Below are 12,153 nucleotides of genomic sequence, written 5' to 3'. Positions count from 1 at the left end.
AGAGAGAGAGAGAGAGAGAGAGAGAGAGAGAGAGACACACACACAAAAGGAGGGGCCTTGTGCTATGATTGCTGTTTAGTCTTTACTTTTAACTTGACAGATTGTGAACACTTTCCCTTTTGGTAAATAAAAAGTCACATAATCATATAATGGCTACAGAGTATCCCATTGTGTAGACATAGTATATTTATTTAAATTAGTTCCTACTGATGGCCATTTAAGTTGTTCCAACAATGCTATAATAAACATCCTGTGCCAAACATTTTTGTATATTTGTCTGATTATCTCATTGGGATAATGTGACTCTAGAAGTGGAATTTATAGGTCAAAGACCAGGTACACTTAACAAAGGTTGTAATAGCTCCCACCCCTCACCCCCTCCACAGTGTATGAGTGCCCTTTTCCCTACCCCCGTGCCAGTCCTGCTGTCTGGAGATTCTACCTTAGACTGGAGCACAGTTCTGAAGGACTGCTGTCTTTCTCTCTGCTTCATCACCAAGAAGTCCTTTCTGGAAGAAGTGGGAAGCAGGAAGAAGCTGCTACACTTTGGCCTCTGTCCTGGACAGCCCTCAGGACCATGACCTTTTATCAACCAACCCCCTCTTCCACCACCAACAGAACACCTGAGAAGATAGCACAGGGGAGGCCCGGATGGATCGCTCAGAACTTAACTATGGGAGTCGCAGGAGCAATCATTTGGCCGAAGGGAAACCTTTCTACTTCCTCTTCAGTGCCAGTTTAACTTGAAGATGCCATTTGCCTAGAGTAAAATAAATACAAAATGTAATACAAAACAAAAATCTTGTTCATTGATGTAGACACTATGTTTAGAACAGTAGTAATTTTTTAAAAAATATAACCGTATGGGGCATATTTAATTTGCGCTTCCTGTTAGAGATATCTCCAGGGTTGACCAGTCTTTATTCCAGGGGAGCTCTGTATACTGAGCTAATGACTTCTGAGAGCTTCTTGTCAGGCCATGCCATGAAATGAGTATGGGCAAAGTGCAAAGGAGTGCTGTGTTGTTGCTGGTGTTTTTTAGACGGAGTCTCGCACTGTCACCCAGGCTGGAATGCAATGGCGCGGTCTCGGCTCGCTGCAACCTCTGCTCCTGGGTTCAAGCGATTCTCCTACCTCAGCCTCTGGAGTAGCTGGGATTACAGGCGCCTGCCACCATGCCTGGCTAATTTTTGTATTTTTCGTAGAGACGGGGTTTCACCATGTTGGCCAGGCTGGTCTCAAACTGCTGACCTCGTGATCCACCTGCCCTTGGCCTCCTAAAGTGCTGGGATTACAGGCGTGAGCCACTGCGCCCAGCCATGTTGTGTTGTTTTAAGTGTGCTCAGTGGACTTTCTTTTTGTTGTTGTTGAGACAAAATCTCACTCTGTCACCCAGGCTGGAGTGCAGTGGTGCGATCTTGGCTCACTGCAACCTCCACCTCCCAGGTTCAAGTGATTCTCCTGCCTCAGCCTCCCGAGTAGCTGGGATTACAGGTGTATGCCACCATGCTTGGCTAATTTTTCTGTTTTTAGTAGAGACGGGGTTTCACCATGTTGGCCAGACTGGTCTTGAACTCCTGACCTCAGGTGATCTACCCTCCTGGGCCTCCCAAAATTCTGGGATTATAGGTGTGAGCTACCTCGCCCAGCACACTCTTATGAGTTTGTGGTTTGAGTTGCAGGTAATGTTTACAGCTCTTTATTTTTACTGCTTATCGTCTCCTCCCCATTCTCATAGTTTTCCATTTTGATCACTGCTCCGACTTCTGAAAGCTTTCTTTTCTGATTTATCCATTTTGCTCTTACGAAAGAATTTACACCCTGACTGAGGAGAGTAATTTGTGGCCACCAGCCAGGTTCTTTGTGGACTAACAGCTTTGATTTTTATTTGTAGGTTTGATGAGAAGAGGGCAGTGCAGCAGCTGAGAGCATGTGGTGTCCTGGAAACCATCCGAATCAGTGCGGCCGGTTTCCCCTCACGGTGAGCCTGGCATTTTTCAGATGTAAGGGATCCTAATGGGAGAAGATCCTAGTTCTTTAAGTAAACTCAGATGGTTTTCTTTTAATAGGTGGACTTACCAAGAATTTTTCAGCCGCTACCGTGTCCTAATGAAGCAGAAAGATGTGCTGAGTGACAGAAAGCAAACATGCAAGAATGTGTTAGAGAAACTGATACTGGTGAGAAAGATTTCGCTTACCGTCATCTGAGCAGAAGGCCTTGTGGTTCTGACCTTGGAAAGCCCCGGGAACTTTTGTATAACATTTTACTAATCCAGATCATTTCGGGGTGGGATCAGAGAGGGGCACGCTACTGTGTTGAGGAGGATGCTGGAACTAGTGAGGATGATAGTCCACCGTCAGGAGGCAGAGCTGTGAGGCCTGGACCCACATTTGAAACACATTCTTCTTAGACAGCTTGATTATTATTGATAAAAATGTACCTAGTACTTACTTCTAGAAGACACCAGGCCAAATGCTGTGTGATTAAGAAAAAATAAAGCTTGTTCTCAGGTAATATAGTCTTACTTGGAAAGTAATACCTTTTAAAGACGAGTATAATATTTAACTGTAGTGTCTATATCAAATGCTGAATGAATGGAACAAGAAATCAGGGGATGACAAAGCGACGTCCAGCTATGGGAAGGAGAGATTTCATCAAAGAGATGTGTTTTGAGTCAGGCCCTGAGAATGGGTAAGGTTATGCAAAAATGGAAGGAGACTATTATAAGAGGAAGTAAGAGCAGGGTAAGCATAGGGTTTGCTCAGAAAACAGTTTTTTGCAGTGTGAGATTTGTGTATGGGACAGTAGAGAAATGGTTAGGAAATGTAGGTTGGTGTTACAGAGAGTCTTGCAGACCAGGCTAAAGAGTTCTCCAACTTTACTGTGACCTGGAATGCTTGTTAAAATACAGATTGCTGGGCCCCGCCATCAGAATTTCTGATTCAGTAGGTCTGAGGTTGGGCCCAAGAATTTGTATTTCCCGGGTGATGCTGATGCTGTCTGAGGACTATATTTTGAGAACTACTGACCTTGGTCTTAGAGAATTAAAGATTCATGAAAAGTTTTTAAAATAATATTTTCACTTGGTTAACACTATCCTAGATGGAGTACCTCACTTCGAGCTAATTGATCATAATTACTAGCTGTGAACTAAATGTGATGCCTTTTTTTTGTTAATAATATTTTTTCCTTTAAAGAGCTAAGGCCACTTCCTCAGTAATGCTTTTTTTTTTTTTTTTTTAAACTGGGGCTTTTTGAGTTTGCCCCAATTCCCTTCTTTTTTTTTTTTTTTTTTTAGACAGAGTCTTGCTCTTTCACCCAGGCTGGAGTACAGTGGCATCTCGGCTCACTGCAACCTCCGCCTCGTGGGTTCAAGCCATTCTCCTACCTCAGCCTCCCCAGTGGCTGGGATTATAGGTGCGCACCACCACACCCAGCTAATTTTTGTATTTTTAGTAGAAACAGGGTTTTACCATGTTGGCCAGGCTGGTCTTGAACTCCTGACCTCGTGATCCGCCCGCCTCGGCCTCCCAAAGTGCTGGGATTACAGGTGTGAGCCACTGCGCCCAGCCTGCCCGATCCCCTTCTAACCTGTGTTCAGGTGGGAATGTAGAGCAGAAAGTAGGAACAGGCCTATTCCTGGTCCTCTCACCCAGGCCATTTCAGGCCTGGATCAGGGCTTTGTGGGAATTTAGTTAGGCAGAGGAGGCTGAAAGATGGAGGCAGGGTTGGTGTGAGGTATGAAGCGGGATGGGGGTAAGGACTACTTTTCTAGCTAGGTTTCCTATGTAAACTTTATTGATTTAAATTGAAATAATTGTAGATTTTTTAGATATATGTGGATGTGTCAGATTTTTTGGTTTCATATATGAGATAATATGAGATATCTACTCATAGGGAAAAATGATTTTCTCTGTTTTCCCTTAGACTTTCAGATCACATGGCCAAGCATGGTGGCTCACGCCCTTAATCCCAGCACTTTGGGAGGCCGTGGCGGGCGGACTGCTTGAGGCCCAGCGTTTGAGGCCACCCTGGCCAATATGGTGAAACCCTGTCTCCACTAAAAATACAAAAATTAGCTGGACGTGGTGGTGTTTACCTGTAATCCCAGCTACTCAGGAGGCTGAGGCAGGAGTATCGCTTGAACCCAGAAGGCGGAGGCTGCAGTGAGCCGAGATTACAGCACTGTACTCCAGCTTGGGAGACAGAGCGAGACTCATCTCAAAAAAAAAAAAAAAAAAGAATTCCAGATCACAGTAATGATTCTTATATATAAATTCCATTCTTTGATGCAAGAATGATTAATGATTTGCATACTTCTAGATAAGGTGAATCACAATATAATATAAATGATTATATTTTTGTAAAAGGAGTTTGAAAGGATTTTTTTTTTTTTGAGACGGATTCTTGCTCTGTTGCTAGGCTGGAGTGCAGTGGCGCAATCTTGGCTCACTGCAACCTCCACCTCCTGGGTTCAAGCGATTCCCCTGCCTCAGCCTCCCAAGTAGTTGGGAATACAGGTACATGCCACCATGCCCGGCTAATTTTTTGTATTTTAATAGAGACAGGGTTTCACCATGTTGGCCAGGATGTTCTCGATCTCCTGACCTCATGATCCGCCCGCCTTGACCTCCCGAAGTGCTAGGATTACACACGTGAGCCACTACACCCGGCCAATTTGTAGGATTTTAAACATATTTATGGGGTTTTGTTAGTTTGTTTTCAGATATTATTGATAAAGCCAAGAGCTAACTGTTTAGAAACATAACTCAATATGAATACCCAAGGATTTTGGTTTTTGGTTTTTGAATGTTATTTCATAAACGTTTCTTCCTGCCTTATTCTTCACATTGGTGTTTTTGTCCCTTCAGCTTCTCATGGAATATACAGCCCGATGTAATCCTTACAACCTGGGTCAGTCAGAGAGAGTCAGCATCTCCATTTCCTTGAGATGTTTAAAACACAAACAAGCAAATAATAACTGCCTATAACCCACAACCAAGTTTTGGGCCTCAGATAATAATTCCAGGTAGAATAATTCTGGAAAATAACTCTTAAACTGCAGTTTTTCTTAAAATCCCTTCTATTTGCTCAACTTGCATAGGATTAAAAATCTGGCTCCATTAGTTAATTGTGATGTAGCCGAAGTTTTAGCTAATAGATTCATTCCTTTACTGATTCTGCTTTAGACATTTTTTCTTTTAAATTTCACTTATATGACTATTATTTCTGAATATACAATTTCTTCCAAAAATAGGACAAGGACAAATACCAGTTTGGTAAGACAAAGATCTTTTTCCGTGCTGGTCAAGTGGCCTATCTAGAAAAATTGAGAGCCGACAAACTGAGAGCTGCCTGCATCCGGATCCAGAAGACCATCCGAGGGTGGCTGCTGAGAAAGAAGTACCTACGCATGCGGAAGGCAGCCATCACCGTGCAGAGATACGTGCGGGGCTACCAGGCCCGATGGTAGGTCTCCTGGGGACAGAGTAGAGTGCCCATCTAATTCACTGTCCAACCAAGGACAGTTTTGACTGGTCACCATACCTGAAAAGATAACACCTCACCTTTTCTTAGTTCCAAGGGACAACAAATTAACTCATAGGACAGCTAAATAGAATAAAATTTCACTCAGCCTTATGAATGATTCAGATTTATCTTCAAAACATTTACAAACTGCTGCTTACTTATGTCCTCAAAATTTTTATTTTTGATACTTTTATATTGGGCTTGAGGAAATCATGTATCAATTAAAACAGTCGTGAATATGAGCTAGTTAATAATGACTTGATTGAATAATTTTTGAGAGCAATTAACTGAGAGGGTCTGGAAGAGAATTACACTTTAGTGTGATTACTTATTAGTTTAATTTTAATAGAGAAGTATAAGTAGAAATGAATTAATGGGGAGCTTATAGCCTAACAAAATCAGGAAAAATATGGTAGATGAATAATGGCTAGATCCAAGAAAGCTGGTGATAACTAAGTATGAGATTACTGTGTATGTCTGTCTGTTCTATAAAGAGGCATGGCCTGGGGTAAATGGATCCTGTTGTAGAAAGAATGAACTTTTGTGAATTTTGCTTTCTTGTAAAATCTGGCAATGTGGGCCATCCTACTTTCCAGAGTTAGGGAGGGCTCAAATGAGATAATAAATGCAAAAATACTTTGGGAAACTATAAATTGCTATACAAATGTAAGTAAATATAAATGTTGACTTAGCATGCACATTATTAGAATAATACAATGGAGGTACTATTTATGCCTAAAACAGTGACACTCTTTAAGTTTCTCTAACATGTATTCCTGCATTTTTTTCTGATTACTGACAACATAATGTTATTTTCTTTGGCCAGCTATGCTAAGTTTCTGCGCAGAACCAAGGCAGCAACCATCATTCAAAAGTACTGGCGCATGTATGTGGTCCGCAGGAGGTACAAGATTAGACGAGCTGCCACTATCGTTCTTCAGTCTTACTTGCGAGGCTTCTTGGCCAGAAATAGGTATCGCAAGGTGAGGCATTATTTTCAACTTTGTTTATTCATTCTGTTAGTATTAACCAAATTCCACATCTGTACAGAGTACCACAGGGGCTGCAATGAAGGTAGGAACTGTATGGGGACAACCAGCTATTGAAATGCATATTTATTTATTTTAAAAAATTCTTTTTTTAGAAATAGGATCTTGCTCTGTCACCCTGGCTGGGGTGCAGTGGTGCAGTCATAGTACACTGCAGCCTCAAACTCCTGGCCTGAAGCAGTCCTCCCACTGTGGCCTCCCAAAGTGCTGAGATTATAGGTGTGAGCCACTGTGCACATGCCCAGCCTGAAATGCATTTTAAAATACTAAATAATCACATATAGTTATCAACAAAACAATGGGAAAAAAACTTTTACCTCCTTCTTTCTCTTTGTTTATATAATTTGAAAAAAAAGTATGTTAGTTTACTGTGGCTGCTATAATAAATTATCACAAACTTGTTACCTTAAAACAGCCAAAATTAATTCTCTCAGAGTTCTGGAGACCAGAAGTCCAAAATCATTATCAATGGGACAAAATCAAGTTGTCAGCAGGCTGCTCTCCTTCCAGAAGCTCCAGGGGAGAATCCATTCCTTGCCTCTTGCAGCTTCTGGTGGCTGCCAGCATTCCTGTGCTTGTAGCCACATCAGTCCAGTCTCAGCCTCTGTTTTCACAGCATTTTCTCTTCTGTGTATCTGACTTGACTTCTCCTATCTGCCTCTTATAAGAATAATTATGATAGCATTTGGTTGCACCCATGTGATCCAGGATAATCCTCCCATCTGAAGACCCTTAACCTAATCACATCTGCAAAGGCCCTTTTTCTGAATAAATAGCATTTGCAGGTTCCAGGGGCCCTAATTTCCTTGGGGCCCACTATTCAGATGACTACAGAGAACTTTGAATAGATAGAATATATGACAAACAGGTTAAAGGTTATTCCAAGAATGAGACAACCTTGGAAGAATTTACCATGGTGAAGAGGAGGCAAATTATAACATTAATGTGGTTAAAATTGTATTGACAGATACAATGCTCCAAAAGTTTTTGACAAATAATCTTACATCTAGCAATAATTAATGGGGTCACCAGAGTAATCTTAATTATCACCTGTGACCATTGATGAACGATTTTTATCTCTTTCATTTTGGCAAGGTTTGGAGTCTATCCTGTAGGGTATATTTCAAATAAGTGAGAAATACAAGCCTGGATATTAGAGCTCTATGGACATCACCATTAGAAGGAGCATTAATGGGGTGATTTGGGTCTCTAAGCACAGGCAGTATATGGGTGTGACCTAGGCCCTATTTATTTATTTATTTATTTTTATTTGAAGTGATTTTAGACAACAAAAAATTCGAAACTGGTGAGGCTTGAATGAGTGTATTTAATAGCTGTGTTTTGAAGATAGCTACTCCAGATCTTTCTGCTCACCCCTCCTTTATGTAGTCTCATGCTCTTTCTATATAAGCGTGAGATTTTAGGGAGGAAAGAGGTTTGAAGTTGCTTTTCAGATACACCAAACTAGTTACCTTCCTGTGTTCCTCACTACTCTCCTTAGGAACATCTGAGCTGGGTTTTGAGGTCACTGGTTTAGCAGTGGCAGCCTCCGGCCAGCTCAGGCTCCCACTGTGACTGGACAGGGTGGAAGGTGGCAGCGTAGAGGCTTGCTCACATGTAAGCCAACAGCCATCACATTAGTGCTCCTTCTAGCTGTATTTCAGGTCCAAGGTTCCCCTTCATGAGATTTGGGGGGGGGGGGTCTTAAAGAGAGTACAGGTGTTGATTAATTTCTCTCACTCATGATGAAAGTGAGATTGAAAATGGAAGCTCTGATTAAATGCTGTTTCCATTTGACTAAAATTACAAAAATGGACCCATGTCCAAAGTTACATGGGAGAAGCAAATGGAACAGGAAAATTGGCATTAATAGTTTTGCCACTGTGTGCTGCTTGAGTTTGAAAGTCTTTAATTTGCTATCACTGAGACTCATCCAGTTGCTCCTTACTCATCCGGGTAAGACAAAGGCCTCCCTCCAGACTGTGATGTTCAGTGAACGTTCAGAACTCCCAATCTCAGTGCAGCGTGATGCAGTGACTACACTGAAGGAAAACTGAAGGCTACCTTAGCATTAGGAAAACAGCCACAGAAGGCAGGCTTGAGGGGGCCGAAGATACTACTCAGATCTCCTGAACAACTGTGTTCATTTTGTATTTGATGGTTTAAAGTTAACCACTTATTTCTTAAATGTGTCTTCTAGGATGGCACATTTTAGTCATTGTTTTTTTCAAGTACAGTGACCTACAAATAGGAACTATTCTTTTAATGATCTTATTAAACTGCTATATATGTGGATAGATGCTTTCAGAGGTTTTTACATTTTAAGAGTTTGATAGGGCCAGGCACAGTGGCTCACGCCTATAATCCCAGCACTTTGGGAGGCCGAGGCAGGTGGGTCATCTGAGGAGTTTGAGACCAGCCTGACCAACATGATGAAACCCTGTCTCTACTAACAATACAAAATTAGCAGGCCATGGTGGCACACGCCTATAATCCCAGTTACTCGGGAGGCTGAGGCAGGAGAATCGCTTGTACCTGCGAGGTGGAGGTTGCAGTGAGCCGAGATTGTGCCATTGCATTCCAGCCTGGGCAATGAGAATGAAACTCCATCTCAAAAAAAAAAAAAGAAAAAAAAAAGGCTTTGATAGGAGGTACATTGTATCCATTTGTAATAATCACCAACAAGTATTTAAGTATCATTTATATCATACAGGAGTTACTTCATAAAATTATAAACATAAAAATCTGCAGATGCCAGATTTTTCTAGTTTACTTTTTCTTTTATTTTTCTCTCTTTTTTTTTTTTTTTTTTTTGAGACGGAGTTTTTCACTCTTGTTGCCCAGGCTGAAGTACAATGGCACAGTCTCGGCTCACTGCAATCTCCGCCTCCTGGGTTCAAGCTATTCTCCTGCCTCAGCCTCCTGAGTAGCTGGGATTACAGGTACCCGCCACTACGCCCAGCTAATTTTTGTATTTTTAGTAGAGACGGGGTTTCACCATGTTGGCCAGGCTGGTCTCAAACTTCTGACCTCATGTGAACTACCTGCCTTGGCCTCCTCAAGTGCCTGAGTCACTGTGCCTGGCTACTTCTTAAAATTCAAGAATTTCTTCTCCATCTTTCCTAGAAAATGTTTACACGGTGTCTTTTTGGTGCTCTTTAGCGACAACAAATTCATCTAATAAGGCAAACTTTTGTTTGTTTATAAGTTTAGGGAAATATCATTTTTTTTAGGAAATGTAACATAAAATCAAAAGTAAGATTAGTTTGTTTCACATCTTGTTACTTTTACCTTTCATTTTAAAGCCCCATCCCTCCTACCTTTGAATCCCAAAAGTGGATCCTTGCTACATTTGAAATAGCAATGGAAAATCCTCACTAGAATGGTATTCCTCAAATGTGGTAAACAAGAGTGTCATCTTTTAGTTTCTAAAAAAAAAAAAAAAATCAATAAATCAGTACAAACTTTTTAGTACCCCAAGTGTTGGCCTCTACAGACAGTTTGCTGCCCATACCCCGTGTCCTCATGCACGGGCCTAATAATGCATAGTGAGGTGGTATCAGCAGTTAGGGTGGTAGGGATATCTCTTATTTTAGTAGCACATAGTTTACAGGATGCCTGGTTCTGTTAATTTTATAGAGGATCATCTGTTGCCAACAGAAATCATATACTAATAAGAAACCTAATGTATTTTTTCTTTCTTTTTATAGTTGTTTTTCTTTTGGTAATCTGGTGCTTTTTATTTAGACAGCTTCCAACTCTATATTCTGCTTAGAATTATACACATAATATGTGCATATGACACATTTTTATGTATGTTTCTGAAATCACCTTCTAAAGTCTACTTTTCAAATCACTTTTAAAAATAATTTTGTAGCCTCCATATATCTGTGATATGTATAATCTACATAGTACATTGTCAATTCAACTTTTATGTCTTTTCCTCTAGGTAATGTGTGGATTTTCAGCCCGACATAGATTGATAATCATGAGTGTAGTCCAGGGTCTTGACATTGCTTGCCCTTATCCTTTTCTGCAGATACTCTGTGAGCACAAAGCAGTCATCATTCAGAAGCGAGTCCGGGGCTGGCTGGCCCGCACACACTACAAGAGGAGCATGCATGCCATCATCTACCTTCAGTGCTGCTTCAGGCGGATGATGGCCAAGCGTGAGCTAAAGAAGCTCAAAATCGAGGCTCGCTCAGTGGAGCGCTATAAGAAGCTACACATCGGCATGGAGAACAAGATCATGCAGCTGCAGCGCAAAGTTGATGAGCAGGTGTGTTTCACAAAGGGGCCCTGAGAGTGGAGTATGCCTGAAGAAATCCACCAGGATTATTTTCAATATTCTTTTTCTTTGACTTTACCCTTCGGTCTTAGTAAAAAGTAAAATTATGACCGTATTTATTTCCATAATGAGCATGGAAGTACTTATGAACTCATAAGGTGGATCACAATTGCAAAAACTAAGGCAGGAAGTTATTATTATTATTATTATTATTACTATTATTTGAGACAGGGTCTCACTCTGTCACCCAGGCTAGAGTTCAGTGGCATGGTCACAGCTCACTACTGCCTCAACCTGCTGGGCTCAAGTGATCTTCCCACCACAGCCTTCTGAGTATGTGGGACTACAGGCACGTACTACCACACCCAGCTAATTTTTTTATTTTGTAGAAACAGGGTTTCATGTTGCCAGGCTGTTGCCTCAAGCAATCCTCCTGCCTCAGCCTCCCAAAGTACTGGGATTACAAGCATGAGCTACCATGCCTGGCAGGAAATTATTTTTGAGAACAGAGATCTACTAATGCTTCAAACCTTTATGACCAAGAGTCATATTGTATGTTACTTATTTTTCAAACACCAGCTTGAACCAGGCATACTGTATTTTGTACTTTGCAATGCTCTATCAAAATTATCATTTATTTTCATGTGGTATCATGTTCATTTTACAGATGAGTTGGTTTAGCATTGAAATAGCAAAAGCATCGGGAAAATGTTGATGCTTCTGATGAACTTGCAATCTGTTGCAGAGATAAAAGTTTGATTGATTAAAGATAGTTACTAATATTTTAGCACATGTAAATGATATAAAGGTAATTAAGAATATAAAAATGCTAAGGAGAGCAAAGCAAAACAGGGATCAGAATGAAATGGGATGAAAGATTTTCTGAGTGGGAGGGAGAAATTTTGAGGTAGTAAACATAAAGATTTGTGAGAAACGTGTGTGTGTGTGGGGAGAGGGTTGTTTTTTGTTTTTTTTTTTTTTAAGACAGATTCTCACCCTGTCACCCAGGCTAAAGTACAGCAGTGCAATCACAGCTCACTACAGCCTCAAACTCCTGGGCTCAAGTGATCCTCCTGCCTCAGCCTCCCAAGTAGCTAGGACTACAGGTACACCACCATGTCTAGCTAATTTTTAAATTTTTTGTAAAGACAGGGTCTCATTATGTGCCCAGGCTAGTCTTGAACTCCTGGCCTCTTGTGATTCTCCTGCCTTGGCCTCCCAAAGTGTTGAGACTATAGGTGTGAGCCACTACACCTGGCCAACTTGGGATTTTGAGGCTGTTTTAA

The 12,153-nt window shown here is 41.2% G+C and overlaps 1 protein-coding gene across 6 annotated transcripts in view; it reads left to right on the top strand.

Moving 5' to 3' along the window:
* MYO5A (myosin VA) overlaps window positions 1-12,153 on the top strand; it is a 228,319-nt gene that overhangs the window by 152,361 nt on the left and 63,805 nt on the right. For all 6 annotated transcript variants that reach the window (XM_055363022.2, XM_055363025.2, XM_055363024.2 and 3 more), the window contains 5 exons: window positions 1,895-1,981; window positions 2,070-2,178; window positions 5,259-5,470; window positions 6,357-6,513; window positions 10,619-10,858. In XM_055363022.2, the coding sequence (XP_055218997.1) occupies window positions 1,895-1,981; window positions 2,070-2,178; window positions 5,259-5,470; window positions 6,357-6,513; window positions 10,619-10,858 (805 nt within the window). The remainder of the gene's footprint in view (window positions 1-1,894; window positions 1,982-2,069; window positions 2,179-5,258; window positions 5,471-6,356; window positions 6,514-10,618; window positions 10,859-12,153) is intronic.

This window comes from Gorilla gorilla, chromosome 16 (assembly GCF_029281585.2).
Source record: "Gorilla gorilla gorilla isolate KB3781 chromosome 16, NHGRI_mGorGor1-v2.1_pri, whole genome shotgun sequence".
NCBI classification, from domain to species: domain Eukaryota; kingdom Metazoa; phylum Chordata; class Mammalia; order Primates; family Hominidae; genus Gorilla; species Gorilla gorilla.
The sequence above is the reverse complement of the archived record's forward strand: the minus strand, read 5'-3'. Positions and strand labels throughout refer to the sequence as shown.